This window comes from Melitaea cinxia, chromosome 1, assembly GCF_905220565.1.
Source record: "Melitaea cinxia chromosome 1, ilMelCinx1.1, whole genome shotgun sequence".
NCBI lineage: Eukaryota > Metazoa > Arthropoda > Insecta > Lepidoptera > Nymphalidae > Melitaea > Melitaea cinxia.
This window is the reverse complement of record NC_059394.1, coordinates 17,101,506-17,123,279: the sequence shown is the minus strand read 5'-3', so window position 1 is coordinate 17,123,279 and position 21,774 is coordinate 17,101,506. Positions and strand designations below refer to the sequence as shown.

Here is a 21,774-nt window from a genome sequence, read left to right as displayed (position 1 = left end):
CTTCGTGAGCGCAGTCGAGTCGGAGGGGAATGACGAGGAGCCACAAGCCTTCGAAACACCTGAAGGGGACCCAGTGGTGGTAGTGGCCAGATGCACGAAAGTAATGCTGGGGGACCGGATGCTACGGATGGCGAAAACCATCTCGGGCGACCGGGACGGCTTACCGACCGTGCCCTGGGGACTACCATCACTGGAGTGGATAAACGGGGTACCGGGATGCGGCAAGACAACTCGCATAGTCGGGGACTTCGATGAGGACACGGAGGTCGTGATTACGACCACAGTCGAGGCGGCCAAAGACTTAAAAGAAAAACTGGCGCACCGCTACGGCAACAAAGCCAAGCAAAAGGTGCGCACTATGGCCTCCGTTCTAGTTAATGGGTTCAACGAGGGCTCAAAAATCAACCGCCTAACGGTGGACGAGGCCCTCATGAACCACTTCGGAGCCATAGTAATGGCCGCCCGACTATCGGGAGCTCAGAAGGTAGTCCTTATCGGAGACATAAACCAGCTGCCGTACATCGACAGGGACAACCTGTTCGAAATGCGGTACTGTAGACCAACCCGGATAACAACCATCTCGTGCGAGTTGTCATGCACGCATCGAAATCCCAAAGACGTAGCCCTTGCCATCAGCGAAGTTTATAAAGACGTATACAGCTCAAGCCCAAAGATCCGATCTTTGCGAGTGGAGAGCCTCACGGGCGCGCGTATTCCTGCAAGAAGAGACCGAACCTTATACCTGGTCTTTACGCAAGAGGAGAAGAGGTTGCTGACTGACCAGGGATACGGATCCGGGGAGGGATCGCGCGTCTTAACCATCCACGAGGCGCAGGGCCAGACCTACGAGGACGTCATTGTCCTCCAGACGAAGGCGAGGAGGCTCAGGATCCACGACAGCGTTTCGCACGCTGTAGTCGCGGTGACTAGACACACCAACACCTGTGTCTATTACACCGACGACCGTGACGACGCAATTGGTCGCTTTGTGGCGAGGGCAGCGGAGACCGCGGATAAGAAAATACTCGAGCACAGTCTCAAGATGGCGATTCATCACAGAGATGCCGCCGTCACTGAGAGTGTGCTCGACATGTTGAAAACTATTGACGTGTGAAGACACTTGTTGAATAAATAAATAGTGTGTATATAAACATAAGTACTAAGTGCTAAATTAAATACGATTAATTATATAAATATAAATAATAATTACTAAATTAAATAGGATTAATTACATATAACATAACGTGTACAAATTATTTATACTTAACATGTGTAACAAATTAATTAAGATTAATTATATAATATTAATTTAAAAAAAATACATATATGGTGATAAATATATAAGAATATATATAAAAAAGAAACAAAAAATGAAAAAAAAAAAAAAAAAACTTACTAACAGTAACCTAGGCTAAGTGTATATTGTAAGTAGGCCAGTAGGCCATAAGTGTATATATAAGGTAACTAGGAAATAAGTGTACATATATGATAACTAGCATATAAGTGTAAATATAAACTTAGATAATAAAAATAACAGTATAAATACAAAAATTTCAAGAAATGTACACAGCTTCTACCCCTGGACAATTGTAAGATAAAAGTGAAGAAAAGGAAAAAGTAATAATAAATAGTAGTAATTATATATATAAGTAAATTAAGATAGCATAACTTTAAATTTTGGTCGGTGGACTCACGTAGGATTAGTGATACTAAGCTTAGTTTAATTAGTCTCTAAGTTGCATATGTAGGTGCCAAGTTATCGAGAGTAACAAACAAATAATTGGAATAACAAGAGCACGGGCATTATAAGCCCGTGGATATATATCGTTATAAAAAAAAAAAAAAAAAAAAAAAATATAGATTGCCAAATAATGCCCTCTAATGCCCTGTACTTAAGTAAAATATAATGTGATTATTCTCTTAGTACATAGGTAAATCAGAAACAAAATATTTGTGTAATCTATACGAATAAATAAAATTGAAATAACTGTTTACTTTAGACTGCTTTTTACTAAATGCATACGGATGTAAGCACGATACATACAAAATAACAAATTTTACAATTTTTGTCTGTCAAACAGACATGTTTGTTCCGGCCAATCTCTGAAACGGCTGGACCGATTTTGATGGGACTTTCACTGGCAGATAGCTGATATAGTAAGGAGTAACTTAGGTTACTTTTATTTTAGAAATTTATTTATTTTATAGCTCTGCGAACTGAACACTGCGAACTGAACTTTTTTGTTAAATTCCACGAGGACGAAGTCGCAGGCACTTTATTATAGTATTTATATATATATATATATATATATATAGGTACATAGCTACGTTTTCCTTTTTAATATATTGATGTTAGGATAATATTGTCCTGTCCTTCGTAACAAAAGAAATATAAAATCTGATACAAAAAACCTGAGGTATTATAAAAATGAAATAAGAAGAATATAAGTAATAAAAAGCTATATCAATAAATAGGTCATCGTAAACACTACTTTTATAAAACTTTTATAAAAATAAGTCTATAGGTGTTTAATGAAAAGAGGCAAACAAAGAAACTCATTTCCTGGCGTCATGTGATGAAAAACATAACCGAAAGTCCGGCGGGTTTTTATCTTTTTGATGGAAAATTGAATTGGGACGATTTAGCTCAGCTCTGGTGGTAATGGAACGATTCCCTCAAGACACCATTGATCTGCGTCTGAACTGAGCGGGTTCGTCAATAACTCACCTGATCCGGCTGCTGGGCAACATCGACTGTGATGAACGAGTTTTTAGCATTAAAGGTTCATAATTTAATCACTCAATGACGCAAGAGATTTACCTTCCTCCGTTTTAAGTAACTTTAAGTCCTGGCTGATTTATTGAAGTAATAAGGTTGAAATAATCATTGAAAAATAAAAGTCGCCTTAGTCAATTTAAGAAAACTTTTTTGTCTTTACCTTTTTTTTACAATAATTAAAAAAAGAACGTCAATTTAAAATTACGAACGTAAACTTGTTTGTTTTAGTTTTCGGTACTATGATTTTCTTAAGGCAATACTAACATTAAAACCAAAGTTATTTTTTATTGTGAAACTTGCCACCAGCCCTGGCTTCGCACGGGTGCAAAAACTAACAGTGTTCCTCTACTATATTATGCACGCCTTTTTCTGGAATCACTCTATTTATTAAAGAAAACCGCATCTAAATCCGTTGCGTAGTTTTAAAGATCTAAGCATACAGACAGCGGGAAGCGACTTTGTTTTACACTGTAATGATATATTACTTCCGTTATTATTAATATCGTTATCTATCTATAAATATAAATTCGATAAATCACCAATTATACCGGGCATTTGTACTATCATCCTTAAAGACGTGAACGATATGAATGGTTGTTAAGTAATTCTGTTCTTTTGAATCTTTTGACACATCTAGGATCTAAAGAAATGTTTATGGGTCGGCAGCTACGCAGCCGTCACGCCACAATGGTGCTATTCATTCGATAGCAAACTCGATAGCTATTGTTACGAGCCGCAAGCGGATGAACTCGATTCTATACGAACTATTACCGCGTTTATCATTTGCGAGGTTGGATTTTTGGATGTCTTTACTTAGATTGCCTTCATATATTTTCTAACTATAAACTCACGAGTAATAATTTGAAGAATAAAACGTAGGTGCTTAAATATCATATAGCCTTCCCGATAAATCCAACTCAGCGGGTAGAAACAAACAATCAATCAATCAAATTTTTAGGCTTTATAATATCAATATAGTTAATAAGATTGGTTAAAGCGTGTTAGTAGTAGTATTAAATCGATGGCTCCTAAGTATACTGAGTCAACTCTACTTCTAATTACTTTATTTTTTTGTTACATAGGTAGATAGGAAATGAAGTAAATGTTATTAATATCTTAAAAAAATGAAATAGTCAAAAGTTGTTAGTTGACTCAGTATACTTAGGAGCCATCGAAATGTTAGTTATTAAATTATACATTATATTGAACTAACCATGGGTGTAATGTATAAAACTATAAAGTTACATTAGCCAACTTTGATGACGACGTAGATCAGCAAATGCATAATCGGAATATGAGCGAATTAAATAACGACAAGGAATGTTTAGGGTCTGTTTCACCAGTTGTGGATTATGACTATTTGATGGATGACAGTATCCGACAGTAAAAAGTATTTGATTCATTATTCTTCTTTACCATCGAATTCTAGTACGTTTATGAGATATTTCTATTCGCATATATTAATCTTTAAATTGTAGTTAAATAATTAAGGAGAAACAGATCCTAATGGCCTTATTTACTTACTTTCAGTAAGTGTAAATATAATAAAAATAATAACTATAAAAAAAATAATATGTAGAATAGTCTTGGTCAGCGGACGCGTCCATTTTTAGATATTCTATGCATGTTTCACAAAATAAATAAATAATATGGAATAACAAAAGCACGGGCATTATAAGCCTGTGGATATATCACTTACATAAAAAATGACCTTATTCTACGTCCTGCTGTCAAAGTCTATTTGTATCGTCATCTGTCAAATATCGTTATTGACAACTGTTGAAACAGGCCCTTAGAATAATAAAAATACGTAAATTGATTAATTTATGTATTTATCCATGGCTTTCCGTACATAAACACGTCACAAGACCTACTCTTTTAGAGCAATAATCGACATTGTAGCGGCTTTTCAATTATATATAAAAAATAATACACATTGTACAATAAAACAGACCGCATTACATGGAATAAGAAGTAACTTTCACAGATCATTATTATCACTTTGTAACTCGAAAGAGTAAACAAAAACCTATTTGATTCAAGCTTTATATGTTTAATTAATTATAGAAGAAATATAACGAAATAGTACGTATATTGGTTTTGTCATATTAAATATCGCACAGTGGATATTGTTACTCAAAATAAATCAAATAACGCAGATGACGTTGAAAAGGGTAACAATTAAAGGAAAAAAAATACCTCAGAGCTAAACTTTTTTTCTCTCTTGGTTATTTTATTTTTTCAATGTCGTTCTCTGTAATGTAATAATCATCGTCTTACAAAATTATATCTATTACCATAGATTTTTTTATAAAACAAGGTCGGGAAACAAGCGAACGGCTCATCTGATGGTAAGTGATTACCGTAGCCTATAGACGCCTGCAACACCAAATTGCAAGCACGTTGCCGACCCTAGCTCCAAGCCCCCAAGGAACTTCGGTCCCTTTACTCACGACAGGAAGACTACACTGCCTGAAAGCAGTAATCTTTAGCTGTGATCTGTAAGGTCGAAGTACTTCCCCAGTCGGGTGGTTCCAGATTTTGAGCAGGATTTCTCGAACAATCGAGTTAATTTTATCAAAGTTTTCGTTGGTAGCACCCGATGATTCGAAAACACTTGACAAATTTTATTTAATTAATTAAAACAAATTAAATTTTCAATTGGTTAATATTTAACGCTTTTGTTAATTTAAATACACTTAACCTAAGTAAATATTAATTACAATGGCTTTAGAAGGTACATAATGTAACATATAAACATTTTACACTCAACGAACACCACAAAAGGCAATACCCTATGGAAAAAAAATGTCATAAAAAATGGGCCAATGCATACCAAATTCTCATACAGGGTTATGAGAGTCTACTCATAGACAGATCTCAATCTGATAGATTCTTATAACTCGGTATGAGAATTTGGACTGCATTTGTCCATGTTTTATGAGATTTTTTTTCCATAGGGTAGGATCACCCACATATTCTTGTACATTTTTTCTGGTTTTCCGTACATTTCTACATTTGTTCTGGAATCACAGAAGTCCCAAGTAAAAGCTAGTATAACAAAGTGTACATTTTCGTGTCGAACATGCGCCCATCACTAGTTCTTAGATTAATCAATTAACTCGGTTGATTCACCCGATGAGTGAGGTTCGTAACTTGTGTCGAGGGCAGCTGCGGTAGTTTGTGAGTCTGCGTGTCCTGCCTCACTTATAGCTTTATTAAAAATAATTACGGGAACAGCTGACGTTGCTTAAGGTCGAATCAATTGTCTTTTATCTGATCTTGTTGTTAGTTCTTTGCATATATTAAAGAAATACAGACTTCAGTTGTCTTTATTTATAGCCTGAACGCTCATATCTATCCTCTTTTGTGTGTCATATAAAAAGCAAAACAAAAATATAATGCAAATAAACTTATTTATATATTTTGGCTTGTGTTTTTCATATTTTACCAACACCAAGTTTCTATATCCTTGTCATGCTTCACTAATTACATTAGTATGTCGATTAGTTAAAGTATGTAAACGTAAGGCTCATTTGATGGTAAGCGATTACCGTAGTTTGTAGACGCATGAAACACTAGAAGCATAACAAAAGCGTTTTCGATTCCATCTCCATTCCCTTCAGGAGCTCTGGTCACCTTAATCACCAAAGAAACACTACACTGCTTGAAAGCAGCATTAGCTGTGATCTTCTGTAAAGTCGAGCTCGTTCCCCAGTCGGGCTGCTCCAGATTTTGAATAGTAAATTTCCTACTGTGATACCTCAGTTGATATGTTGTGTGTATTAGCTGTTTCACACAAAAAAATAGCAAAGACCGTTAAATAAAGTTAGCTCTGAAATATTAGTCTAGCCCGTTGGCGCAGTTTGTAGTGATCCTGCTTTCTGCTCCGAGAGTTGTGGGTTCGATTCCCACCCCGAGTCTGGGTGTAATATAAATATTTATTTATGTATTTATATATGTATTATTTATAAGTATGTTTATCGAAAATAAATGTAGCTATATACCAGTCGGCTGTTACCTATAACACAAGCATTAAGTTGCTTACTTTAGGAATAGACAGGCGTGTGTGTATTGTGTATTTATTTATTTATTTATTAGTGTTTTGATTGAACAGAATAGATGAAACGTTTTACACGCTGGTAGGAAACAATATCAAGTGGATTGTGTGAAGACAATTCAAAGCCGGAGATATTCAACTAAGTAATCGATACTGTCGCGTGGAACATTTAAATATTTATTTAGGTCAATCTACACTGATAGTATAAATGCGAAGTGCCCGTATAAAACAGTTTTAAATATACCCTGCTAAAATAAATTGAAACGACTTTGATGGAGATATAGGTATAAGTTCGATGATCGATATTTGAATAGTATATCTTTAATCATCATTACTTCAGTCTAATACAGTCCACTGCTGGACATAGGCCTCCACAAGTTCGCGCCAAAAATGGCGTGAACTCATGTGTTTTGCCCATAGTCACCACGCTGGGCAGGCCGGTTGGTGACCGCAGGGCTAGTTTTGTCTCACCGTAGACGCTGCTGCCCGTCTTCGGCCTGTGTATTTCAAAGCTAGCAGTTGGATGGTTTTCCCGCCATCGGTCGGCTATTTAAGTTCCAAGGTAGTAGTGGAAATATATTATCCTTTAGTCGCCTCTTACGACACCCATATCTTTAATACCTTAATCTAATATATATAATAATAATAATCCATATCTTTAATATTCTTTATTTAAATTATATTCTAGGCTTCTATTCCTCGAACGTTGATGTAGATATATTTATTTAACAGGCAGTGCTGTCTCCAGGGCAGATTTTAGGCAGTATTGTATCATTACTTGCCTTTGTACAGAATAAAATATTTTAATTCAACCACAAAAATCAGTTACGTAGCGTTTAAGCATTAAATTTGAGTCTTTATATACTTTTACTAGCTGTGCCCGCGGCTTCGCCCGCGTTGAAATTAATGTGTCACGAAGTTTTCCCGGCACACTTCCAGTGAAACTCTCATCAAAATCGGCTTAGCCGTTCCGTAAACCTTCATCTTGCCAATGGTGGAGCCCTCTCTCCAATGGTGAAACCGCATAAAAATCCGTTCAGTAGATTTTGAGCGAATCGATCACATAAACTTTTGGGGATTTTGTTTTATAAAACACTAACTGTTGCCCGCGACTACGTCCGCATGGTTATGAAGATATGCATTACTATCAAGATGTTTAACGCAAATTATTTTTTTATTTCAGTCACTTGAAATGCTTATCAAACTGAGTATCTTTTTAAAAGGCACAATTCAGTATAATTTAATAGTTATTTTTATAAAACCTCTCTATACACCACATTTTTAGTTTTATTTTCAGGCTGTATATGTTTCATACAAACTATCAACCCCAATTAAACCCCTTTAGCGGTGGAATATCGTAAAATCCGTTCTTAGCGGACGTCTGCTAACTATAATCTACCTCCCTGCCAAATTTTATCTTTGTCCAACCTGGATGGATAGACCATCCAGCGGTTCTTGAGTTCTCGTGATGAGTGAGTTAGTGACCTTTCTCTTTTATATATATAGATTACGATGCATTATTTGGACACCTCCTCACCATCTATGGAGCATATATTTTAAATTTCAAGTCTCTTACCTTAATGACGTTTTATCCCCTTAAGGGTCGAGTTTCGTAAAATCCGTTCTCAGCGAATGTTGACGCCCTATAAGAAACATACTTGCCAAATTTCAAGTTTGTGCTGTTATAGCTTCGGAGATTTCGTGATGAGTGAGTCAACTTACCATACCCCGTTATAACCCTAAAAGGTAGTTGATTTCTAAAGATGCATTATTTGAACACCTTCTCACTATATGTAGAGCATACATTTTAAATTTCAAGTCTCTTACTTCAAAAACATAGAACTTTCATACAAACTTCCAACCCCCGTTTTATCCCCTTAGGGGTCGAATTTCGTAAAATCCATTCTCAGCGGATGTTTACGTCCTATAAGAAACATATCTGCAAAATTTCAAGTTTGTGTCTGTTATAGTTTCGGAGATTTCGTGATAAGTGAGTCAACCTACCATCCCCCGTTTTTACCCTAAAAGGGACTTGATTTCTAAAGATACATTATTTGAACACTTTTTCATCATTTATAGCATACATTTTAAATTTCAAGTCTCTTACTTCTAAAACATAGGACTTTCATACGAACTTCCAACCCCCGTTTTACCCCTTTAGGGGTCGAGTTTCGTAAAATCCGTTCTTAGCGGATGCTTACGTCTTAGAAGAAGCTTACCTGCTAAATTTCAAGTTTATAGGTGTTATAGTTTCGGAGATTTCGTGAAGAGTGAGTGACCTTTCGCTTTAATATATATATATAGAAGATATATACATATAGATTACGATGCATCTTGGACATCTTTTCACCATCTATAGAGCATACATTTTAAATTTCAAGTCTCTTACTTCAAAAACATAGGACTTTCATACAAACTTCTAACCCCCGTTTTACCCCCTCAGGGGTCGAATTTCGTAAAATCCGTTCTTAGCGGATGTCTACGCTTTATAAAGGGCCTATCTGCCAAATTTTAAGCATGTAGGTGTTATAGTTTTGGAGATTTCGTGATCAGTGAGTCAACCCCCATTTTAACCACAAAAGGGACTTGATTTCTAAAGATACATTATTTGGACACCTTCTCATCATCTATAGAGTATACATTTTAAATTTCAAGTCTCTTACTTCAAAAAGATAGGACTTTCATACAAACTTCTAACCCCCGTTTTACCCCCTTAGGGGTCGAATTTCGTAAAATCCGTTCTTAGCGGATGTCTACGCTTTATAAAGGGCCTATCTGCCAAATTTTAAGCATGTAGGTGTTATAGTTTTGGAGATTTCGTGATGAGTGAGTAAACCTACCATCCCCCATTTTAACCACAAAAGGGACTTGATTTCTGAAGATACATTATTTGGACACCTTCTCATCATCTATAGAGCATACATTTTAAATTTCAAGTCTTTTACTTCAAAAACATAGGACTTTCATACAAACTTCTAACCCCCGTTTTACCCCCTTAGGGGTCGAATTTCGTAAAATCCGTTCTTAGCGGATGTCTACGCTTTATAAAGGGCCTATCTGCCAAATTTTAAGCATGTAGGTGTTATAGTTTTGGAGATTTCGTGATGAGTGAGTCAACCTACCATCCCCCATTTTAACCACAAAAGGGACTTGATTTCTAAAGATACATTATTTGGACACCTTCTCATCATCTATAGAGTATACATTTTAAATTTCAAGTCTCTTACTTCAAAAAGATAGGACTTTCATACAAACTTCTAACCCCCGTTTTACCCCCTTAGGGGTCGAATTTCGTAAAATCCGTTCTTAGCGGATGCCTACGTCTTATAAGGAGCCTACCTGCCAAATTTCAAGTTTGTAGGTGTTATAGTTTCGGAGATTTCGTGATGAGTGAGTGACCTTTCGCTTTTATATATATTATTATAGATTGAAGTTAATATAAGTTTTTGTTTTGAAACTAACGCAACGAATTCTTCTTGTACTTTTCAAAATCCTGTTTTAATTCGTAACGATATTAACTTACAGATTTAACTACTGGGTTATATAAGGTTACCGCAAAGCTTCCGATAAATTTATATTTCAAGTGAACAACTACCATTCCCGGGGTTTCCAGTTAGAGTGGCGTTTAATTCCGCTAATGTTACGACACTTCGCACATCCACATGTAGGTAATCTAATTACAAAGGTACTCTAATAGCATTTCTTTTGACACCGAATAGATATAATAGGACTGAAAAACTTGAAAGTAGGACATGCGACTTAGAATACAAGATTACAAGAACCCTTTCAATGCTTTATGGATTAAGTAGTTTTACATATGTAGTTTATGCTAAATATTTGTGGATGTATGTCAGGATTGACTTGTGTAAGGTTTCTGTTATTTCATTGTTATTATAAATCTATTTTTTGTATTTAATATTATCTATAATAGTTGGTAACAACTTGTTGGTTGGGTGTTATCAGACGTCTTTCACAGATGTGCTTAAGGTACTGTCTTGAGCTATCTAGTTGTTGAGATATCCTTTGAATATATTTTTCAAGTTTTTAATACATTTTTGTATTCCCAAGCGTCTCCGATAAAGTAATTTTAAAACTTTTACGATTTCGTTTCCTAACCCCAAATTTTTATTTTACATTTATATTGAAATCGGCCATTGAATAGAAATTTTTATCTGCGTTTCTGCCTCAGCCCGTGTCGTAAAATTCTAAACGACAACGTTGAAGTAGAAGTCCTACCCATTTAAGTTGAGTAAATAAAATAACATAAATAAAAACATGATGAACGCATAAAAAAACATTATATATCTTAATCGTATATCGACACTAACTGACCTGGCAAACGTTGTTTTGCCATATATGTTATTAACCTTCTTAATCCCCCCCCCCTTATAACTTAGGGGTATGAAAAATAAAAAATTTCCGATTCTCAGACCTACCCGATAGGCACACAAAATTTCGTTAAAATTGGTCCAGTCGTTTCGGAGGAGTATTATAACTAACATTGTGACACAAGAATTTTATATACCTATAAGATTCTGTTAATATACCTAATTATCGTTTGAAATTAATGTTTGGAAATTATTTTTAAATTATATATCGTAATATTTTTGAACATTTTCGCTAAAAAAAACAGTATTTCATCATCATCATCATCATAAAGTAGCTATATTATTAACAAGATATTATTTTGTATTAAATTTTAACCAACTCGACTTTTTATCCTCGTATCTCATCGTGCCTTAAAGAGTACTCTCCGGTCTCCATTGTTATTATAAATAAATAATAATAATCGTGAGCTAACCACAACTAACAGTCTCTTGGTACGGAAATTATTGCCCACTCTGCAATGACATAGGGGTAATGGATCTAGTTCCGTCCCTTATATCTCCTATATCTGAAGAATTATTTGCTCAACAGTTAAGCATCCACACACTAGTAAAACTACTGAACCGATTTTTATTACTCTATTACCATTTGAGAGTATTTTTCTATTTTGAAAAATAATGTAATAGTGACATGAAATTGGCCATTGAGAACATAACTGATATAGCTACGGTAGCCATAAAAATGTCAACGATGGCGAGCACTGTAAACTTATTTAAAACAAAACAAAGCATTGTTTTCCAATAACGAAGAAAAGTAACACACTAAATTACTTTATCTACTATACCATATACCTCTGCTTGTCAATGAAACTCACTCTCTAGTGAAGTATGGATATGTACAGGATTATGATAATATATTCTAAGCTAGTTGTGTCATAATGTCAATATTTTCTTTATCGCTAGATAGAACCGCATTTGAACTTTAATACGTTAGAATTTTGTAAGTTTCTCTAAATCTGTACTCTATAATACACATAAATAAAATTGGAGTGTCTGTTTCTAATAACAAAATAACCTCTATTATTTACTAAATGCACATGGATGTATACACGGTACATATACCAAAATAACATTTTTAAGAATTTTTGTCTCTATGTCTGTCTGTTTGTTCCGGCTAATCTCTAAAACGCTGGAACGATGGTGACAGGACTTTCACTGGCAGATAGCTGATGTAATAAGGATTACTCCTTAGGCTACTTTTATTTTAGAAATTTATTTATTTTATAACTCAGCGGACTAAAAAATAACTTTTTTGTTAAATTCCAGGCGGACAAAGTCGCGGGCACAGGTAATGTGCAATAAAGTATTAAATGAATGAATATTTATTTTAAGGTCGTTTTTAAAATCAGCAAAAATGTTTTAAATTTTTGTTAAGAAATGCATTTGTAAGTGTGTCTATAAGTGTTCGTCTTACTAATGAGTTTTTCATGGCTACCGTTTTCATTTGACATGGAGACAACATATTTTCGTATATTTTAAATTTTCGTACCGTGACACATCATTAAATATCAATTAAGAAAAGTATTTTGAAAAAATTCAACTCTTTACTAATTCCACTGTATTTTTTTGACATGACTAAATTTCCGTCGACCTACGTTGTATTATATAATCTCACAACTTTTTACTGGGTGAACCCATTTTGATGATTCTTTTTATAATCAAAAGCCGATATAGTTGTCATGTAGACCCGATTAGATTTGATCGAGATTAGACGAGCGCTTTTTGAGCTATCTGTAATAACGCGTATTTATATGTCAATATTTCCGTCTTCCTAGGTATTACTTGTCAGTGTAATTGAAGCCGGTTTTTTTTTTCGTTTGCGAGTAAACACAAATATTTGAAATAGTTTAGGCCATAAAGTACCTAAATAGAAAACGACCATTAAGTTAGTCAAAGCAATTTTTCCGATAATGCTTTTGTAAAAATTGAATTAAGTCAAACTGGTCCTAGAACTAAATAAACGCCTAATGGAGCTAGCTTTTAACGTAGCTCACAATCGTTCCCTGGACCAATTACTTGAAATCAGTAAATAACATTCTTTTGAAAGCCATTTCAATTAGCGTCTTTTATAACATTCAAATAATATCACTGGTTACACTCATACATTTTATACTCACAAGCTTGAAAAATAAAAGTTCTATGTAACCATTGTGACCGAAATATAGGTAAGTTCTAAAACGAAAAATGTATATTTATCCATACTTTAAAGATTGTTAATTTCCACTGCTAGGCAAAGCACTCTTCTGTTTTTCATTCAACTTATGACTTTCACAAATTTTTCATTCAACTTATAAATAAAGGTAACGTGTATTTGAAACTGTAACAATTTGTAATAATAAATTAAATACTGCTACAGCTACTCCAAACAAATGTCTTTTGACGCAATTTACATCTGAAATTAAATTAACAGAAATATGTGTAGCCTTAAAAAGGCTGCCTATATGCGATAGGTATGCAAAAAAAATTAAATAAATACCTCTTATTTATTTATTTATCTTTATATAGCAAGGATGCTATACCATGTCGTCACCTGAAATAGTCTGCTCTATACGGTCAATTAGATCCGAATAATGCGCCTTCCACAACGATGGCAATAAGAATGAGAAAAAAATTGTCTAAAGATATACCTACCTTTTTTCAAACTTGCTGAGTATGCTTCATTCTGAGATAAAAACTGTTGTGGCCTATATAGTATAGTTAATAAATTATTTCATATAATACTGTTATACTCGTACTTCGTAAATCTTTAAGTATAAATCTTGAAATTGATGATTTAGTCAACATCAGTCGACCTTATTTTATCTCAAACTTCGCTTTTTGGATCCGAAGTTCCATTAATTAAATTCTACGCTTGTCTTAAAACATTCCAAGCTACCTATCTAAAAGTTATACAGTAACGTGATGTAAGAAAAACAAAATGTTCATTTACTTGTAGATAGACGGAACAGAACATGTATATAGGAAGTCTTTGATGACTTATTTATTTATTTTTTGTATGGGTTGTAAATGTACATAAACATTACGATACAATTAGCTGCCAGTAATTAACTGCCAGTAACGTACCACGGCTGGGCATAGGCAGTATACAGTCGTTTTTCCGTGTACGAGTAGGATTGGATTAATCCACCATGCTGCTCCACGGGTTGACGGATATGTTCCTTACCATCATCATTACAGCCTATACAGTCCACTGCTGGACATAGGCCTCCACAAGTTCACGCCAAAAATAACGTGAACTCATGTGTTTTGCCCATAGTCACCACGCTGGGCAGGCGGGTTGGTGACCGCAGTACTGGCTTTGTCGCACCGAAGACGCTGCTGCCCGTCTTCGGCCTGTGTATTTCAAAGCCAGCAGTGGGATGGTTATCCCGCCATCGGTCGGCTTCTTAAGTTCCAAGGTGGTTGTGGAACCTTGTTATCCCTTAGTCGCCTCTTACGACACCCACGGGAAGAGAGGGGGTGGCTAAATTCTTTAGTGCCGGAGCCACACACCATAATCAATATATAATACGCTATCAGATATTTGTGATAACAAACGGGATCGACAGCTTAACGTGTTCTCTGACGCACGATGGGGTCCCACAAGGACACATCCAAACCGGAAAGAAATATTTTTACAAATACAAATATCTATCCCGAGCGAAAATCGAACCCCCAAACCACCGGCGTTTAGGCACCGAAACGGCATACGCGCCACTACACCAGAGTGTCACCATAATTATTTTTTCTCTTATATCAGTAAAGTAACAGCGCTTTGCTAAATTAATCTGCGTTTCGATGTCTGCCATATATTTATATTAATGAATCTTTTCTTTTTCAGAGTTAGTGTCCCTGGGTACGCCGGTGGTCTCTCCGCTTCATTGCCTGGAGGTGGAGTAGCGGGAGCTGGCGCAGCATGGGAACGACTTGGAGCTGAACTACTGCTGACAGGACTGGTCGCTGGTGCTTACTTTGCTGCGATGGAACGAAGGTGGACTGGTGCTGCACCGGCGTTGCTCGGTGCTGCATATTGTGCTGCTAGCTTCGTATCTGTAAGTACTAGTGATAATAATTCAACGGAATCTATATAAGTTTTTTGACATAAATTATACTTGGCAGTTTGCTTGCAATAATTAAAAAAAATATATTGACAATACTATTGAATACTATTGACAATTTAGACAACATAATATACTCGTATGTATTAATAAATAGTAGGTAGGTTTACAAAAAATACGAAGTTTTCTTTAAACCTCATGCTCGTATCGTACAATTCATCAACCTACAGATCTTTGTTATATTATTTTGTAATTTATCAGCGAAAAATATTAAATAATATTTAATATATTTGAATCGATATATCAATTTTCACGAATATCTTCCGATTTTTTAAAAATGTATCTAACCTAACGACTGTTCCTAACGTACCGAAGTAGGTACACGTCGAATTCTCAATAGCGTCCTTCCATTACTATTCTCCGTACACAATGCGTATCCACCCGCGACTACCTGCCTTTTGTGAAGCGAATCCTTACCGGGCAGATGTCCTCTTTTTACATCTGTTGGACAACGTGTGCCAAACAAAAACACGAACAAGAATACCTTCGATATAAATACTCCTTGAACAAAATTCGTGATTTATAAAACGTCCTTCGCTATCTCGTAGGCACTTTGATACGTTTGACATCCGAATAATAACATTGTGAAAAAATTGGCGAGTACCTACGAGTTGATGTTCGAAACCCTGCGTACATAGAATAAATATTATAGTGTAATTCTTTTCCTTGCGGTATTGGCTTGAGCAGAGGTCTTGTTCTCTTCTTCATAAAATCATAAATACCCTCCAACTTGAGAAATTTTGTAGGTACTCCCCATTTTACCCTTATTGATTTCCAAGATCAGTTCTATTTCTAAGACCCATATATTTATATGTATATGTCCAAAATTTGTTTAGTGGTACAGGCCGAACTGCTTTTGTTTTTAATACTAAGTACCTGGGTGACCGAGCTAAGCTCGGTATTTCTAGTAAATCGTGTTTCTTGGAAGTCATATTTAAATACGAATTACATATTTATAAAATATGAATAGTATTTTCCGATTTTACAGACATAATAATAAAAAATATGAACAGGTTATTTAAATAAAAAAGTATGAGTGCAATTAGCAAAAAAAAGAAAAAAAAAAACGATCTGGTGACATGGGGACAGAGAAGACCACGGTTCACGGTTCGGTCTCGACAGACCGATTTCCCACCTGAGCTTAATAGCTATAAAACTTTATTGACAATTGCGAAATTTACCTTCGTATTCCAACGATGTAGTAGCCATTTTTTAATTGCCTAAAAACAGGGATAAAACGACATTTTCTAAAAATGAATCTTAGCTATATCAATTTATCGCCCCCGAAATCGTTGGAGCCGTTTGCGAGATTCAATTTAAAAAAATATTTCGCAGTCAGAGAAAACTTTCTAAAATAATATATTTGTGATCAATATTTAATCATGGAATAATTCAGAAATAGGTCTAAGTACAAAACTCGGTAAGGCTGTTGAAGCCTTACCGAGTTTATTATTATGTGTTATTAAGGAGTACAGATCACGACTTGACTAAGAGAGCATTGCAATATTTTAATTAAAAGTATTGTTAAACATCTAAGATCAACACAGAATTATACAAGTATAAAAAGAACGAAATGACCCATTTTCTTTTATTGGAGCTCTCGCGGTTAGCGGGGATTGTTTCGACCGCAGATACAGTAAAAACCCCTTTTATGCCACAAAGTTGTATCTGCCCTAATTACAGCTAACAATCCTTACCCAATGAAAAGAAGATGATTTAAATGCAAAAAACCCCGCAGGTAGGGCGCCATTGTCGTAAGTATAGTGAAGAAGTAGCACGGATCCTTTCAATGGGACGTTTTTTAAATCGTTCGCTCATTTCCGTCTCAAAATAAATGTGAAAAATTGCACAAATTCGAAAGTGAGTAGTTTCCTTTACGTGATTTTATCTCTTGTCCTGTGCATCGTAGAGACGTGAATGGCTTAAAGAAGCGTTGCTCTTGTTACATCGAATGTAGTGCAATCAGAGCTCTTGAATTCTTTACAATTGAAATTGAAAGCGATGGCGTTGCTGAGTTTCTTGTACACGCTGCTAACAATCGTGTTTTATACGAAATTGAAGATAAAATTTGGATGAATTCGTTTCCTGGCGATGTTATTGTTTTTATGTGAAAACTTTTTACGGAAACACGAACTCTTTAAGTTATCATTTACAACACTAACATTTTAAACACAAAATTGAGGTAAATTTAGTAAAACTGTGTATATGTAAGAATTTACAAATCATTAATCACAAATACTTAATTATCTTTTATATTGTTATGTTATGGACGTCGCCTATTACCATTACACATGAGTGATGAACGCATTACCGAAGCTATACCATAAATAATTATTGATCTCCAGCCATCTATTATAACAAAGTATAATCTTACTTCAAGTGCACCTGAGGCCAGTAAAGTGGATTGCAGCAGGAATATTACATTACAGTTTAAAGACCAATAAATTTACTGAATATCTTTTAAAACCATGATATTCTGAGATATATCCCAGTGGATAGAGCCGAGATTCTAATCGAAGGATCGATTCCAGTTCGTATTCAAAAAAGGTAACTGGGAGTTTTATGAGCACTAAGCTTGTATCCATAATGTTTAATACTCAATGGAGAAGAAAATGTTAGATAACACTTCGATTTTAGATTTTTGGCCACCTAACCATATTTTTTTAATATCTTTTACTTTATAGTACTTCCATTCAAAAATTAGTACGTATAACTACCGTTTTTAACCGACTTCAAAAAAGGAGGAGGTTACTCAATTCGACCGTGTATATTTTTTTTTTATTTTTTATTTTATGTTTTTTTATCAAATTAACACGTGGTTCAATAAGTCCCGAGACTAAGTACTAAAAAAAGGTCTTTTTTATAAAATTAATTTTTATTCATCAACATAGTCTCCTCCAAGAGCGATACAGTCCCTCCAACGCTTTTCTAACTTTTCTATCCCATGTGTGTAGAACGATTTGTCTTTGGCTTCAAAATAAGCCTCCGTTGCTGCGATAACTTCACTATTTGAGTCAAATTTCTTACCCTGAAGCATTTTTTTAAGGTCTGCAAACAGCCAGTAATCGCTGGGGGTCAAGTCTGGCGAATAAGGGGGATGAGGAAGCAATTCGAAGCCCAATTCGTTAATTTTGGCCATCGTTCTCACGGACTTGTGACAAGGCGCGTTGTCCTGGTGAAACACCACTTTCTTTTTGTTCATGTGAGGCCGTTTATCCGCAATTTCGTACTTCAATCGCTCCAATAAGCACCTGTAATAGTCACTATTTATATTTTGCCCCTTTTCAAGGTAGTCGATGAAAAGTATTCCATGCGAATCCCAAAATATAGACGCCATAACCTTACTGGCCGATTTCTGAGTCTTTGGACGCTTCGGGCGGCTTTCACCAGCCGCTCTCCACTCCGCTGCCTGCCGATTGGATTCCGGAGTGAAATGATATATCCAGGTTTCATCCATTGTTACATACCGACGTAAAAAATACTTTTTATTATGATTCATCAGCGCCAAACATCGCTCTGAATCATTGATACGTTGTTCCTTTTGATTAGTTGTAAGCAAACGCGGCACCCACTTAGAAAAAAGCTTTTTCATGGCCAAATTTTTATGTAAAATAGTGAAAACACTACCAGCTGAAATCTTCACTATCTCGGCTATCTCTCGCACTTTTACCTTCCGATCTTCCAATACGATTTTGAGGACTTGGTTAATATTTTGTTGAGTCACTGCTTCATTTGGACGACCTGAGCGTTCCCCATCATTGGTGTCCATGCGACCGCGTTTGAAGTCGGCATACCACCGACAAATGGTTGCTTTAGAGGGAGCTGATCCTGCATAACATTTTATAAGCCATTGCTGTGCTTCAACGGTATTTTTTCCCATTAAAAAACAATGTTTTATCAACATGCGAAACTCGTTTTTTTCCATTGTATCGAAATTACAACCGTAGCGTCACATAAATGTTTCAAAATCAATAATTTTATTGTTCCATTTTTAAAAATTTGACACATATTCTTGTATTGATAGCCAGTACTTTTTAAAAATCAAAAGAGTTTTTAATATATGCGCCATTTCCAGGTTAGTCTCGGGACTTATTGAACGATCTAGTAATAGACATTTAATAGAATTTTTCTTTACTTTTTCAGATGCCGTCTCTGAATCCAGCACGGTCTTTAGGACCGTCCTTTGTTCTGTCTCGCTGGGAAAGCCATTGGGTCTGCTGGGTTGGTGGCATCGGAGGGGGCATTGCCTGTGCTTTGCTACATGAATGGGGCACACGGAGACCACGTGCTAACTCCAACTCTCGCGCCTCTTCACCCAGAGACCTAGACGAACTGGACAAACCGGCCTTTCCGTCTCATCATCACTATCGACACGCACCGACTTACTGCTCTGCGGCTGCGCCTCGACCAGATACTACGGAGCCACTATACTCCGGAACTAAGTCACTCTACTGCAGATCTCCTCCGCCTGCTCGCCACACTCTCCACAGGTCTGACGGATCCACATGTCAAATGTAATTACTAATGTTTTAAGGCCGATCAAGCCTTCGAATGAGTAGATAGTAGTAGCTTTCTAGTAAAATTAGTCTACTCTGTCTTAATCTAAAGTGTACTTTGTAACGGCTGATCGAATTGTAGCTGTTATGTGAACTATAATTTAATGTATATATAGATAGTACATTAGTTTTCATTGAGATGATTGTATGATTCTTAATTGCACAATTAGAAGAACCACTATGAGGAATCAATTACTCGTAGATATATATATCATTCATCGAGCAAACTATGGCGATCATCAGATTCGGATTCTAAGAATCGAACTTGTATGGAAGTGCAAACTCAACTATTCGAATTTGCTTATTTGATGACTGGTCAGTGATAAAATGATTTTTTAACTGATACCTTTTAGGGTCCATAGAAAATCTTAAAAACCATCCTTAAAAAAATGTGTCAATTTTATAGACAACTTCTCTGGGGCCCAGAGAAGTTGTCTATGTCTGGACGTGTGAAGTTCGATTCGCGAATAGTGCCCCAGTTTAAAAACTTAACATATTTTGTTTTGTAATTTATATAATTATGCATATTATGTTTTATCAATACAATAACAAGCAATGATGAATATTCAGGTCGCAGTCAGTATATAGCAAGAGCAGCGGCGCGGTGGCGAGTGTGGCGCAGGCGGGCGCGGCGCTGGTGGGCGCTCAGACGCTACTGCGGCCGCCGCACTCCATCGCACTCAACCAGAACGTTCACAATGCACAGCGAGACCCCGCATATGGCAGCACGGTTAACGGCGTGCGACCTGGACCAGCTGGTATGTATACATCGACTACTGGAGACTACTTGATCAAATAGAACGTTCACAACGCACAACCACATCCTGCATAAGGCAGCGTGTTCAATGGCGTGCGACCTGGACCGGTCTGTATGTACATATATAACTACTGCTAGTAGCTAGTCCTTCTTTTATCGTGGCCTACATTATCAGAAGCATCTCAAACGCATTACAGACACGTTACGTTCAACCTTAGTCACTACTGAAACACATCACTGCATGAAAGCAGTATAATATAGCTATCCCTGCTGAAAATTCTAAATAAAAAACGATGATTTATATAGGAAGTTATTGTAAACTATTGTATGTTTGAAACAGGGATTCCAAAATTTTCATACAATTTTCATATCATAGTTAAAAGTCATCGGTGTTCGAAGTTGTGGAGGCCATGTCCAGCAGTGGACTTTGACAGACTTGTGTGTGTGATCTTTAGTAAAAGCGCCAGTGGGGCTGCCCCAGGTTTAAGAGATAAAATCTGATAAGAAAGATATTTCCTGCTACGCCCCACTTAATTTAATAGGAATGTCTTTTGTCGACACAATAGCGATTCTATATTCAAAAACCCAGTTCTTCAGGATTATTTTGTGACCGTTTTCATTTCTAAATATTGTTAGATGATGCTTTATATACTAGGGGTTACAATAATCTAAATTCAATTTCAACCACAAAAATGACTAAAATTGTTGTTTTAAAATTAAATAGTACGATAAATATGGTTAATCATATATTTCTATTAAAAGCTTTATAACGTTTGAAAGGATGTGCAAACACGCCGCCGGGCGCCGCAGCGCAGGAACGGCGCGAGTCAGTGTACGGCGGCAGCCGGCGCGGGCCGCTGTCGTCCGAGGACAGCGCCTACGGCAGCTTCGCGCCCGCGCGCGCCTACCGCCCGCCCGACCACTACTAGCGGCGCGCCTCGCAGCACAACATTGCGCTGCTCTTCGACGTCTGAGCGTCGGTTCACAAGCGTGTAGGCTCGTGCCCCGCATGGACGTCACTTCTGACCCAGTGTGTGGGGATATAAGCCCCAGTGGACCTCGAGTATGGAACGTATGTAAACTTGTGCCCCACGGTGGTTTTATCCTTTTGATATAGTATTGAATGGTGTGGAGATTTGG

The 21,774-nt window shown here is 36.3% G+C and overlaps 2 protein-coding genes across 4 annotated transcripts in view; one reads left to right on the top strand and one right to left on the bottom strand.

The window, feature by feature from the left end:
• Nucleotides 1-21,563, top strand: part of LOC123657931 (neurogenic protein big brain) — a 112,253-nt gene extending 90,690 nt beyond the window's left edge. Inside the window, exons 3-6 of the mRNA XM_045593420.1 lie at nucleotides 15,045-15,255; nucleotides 19,465-19,811; nucleotides 20,448-20,635; nucleotides 21,415-21,563. Of these exons, the coding sequence (XP_045449376.1) occupies nucleotides 15,045-15,255; nucleotides 19,465-19,811; nucleotides 20,448-20,635; nucleotides 21,415-21,563 (895 nt within the window). The remainder of the gene's footprint in view (nucleotides 1-15,044; nucleotides 15,256-19,464; nucleotides 19,812-20,447; nucleotides 20,636-21,414) is intronic.
• Nucleotides 1-21,774, bottom strand: part of LOC123658013 (low molecular weight phosphotyrosine protein phosphatase-like) — a 479,256-nt gene that overhangs the window by 291,396 nt on the left and 166,086 nt on the right. The gene's annotated exons all lie outside the window — the stretch shown is intronic.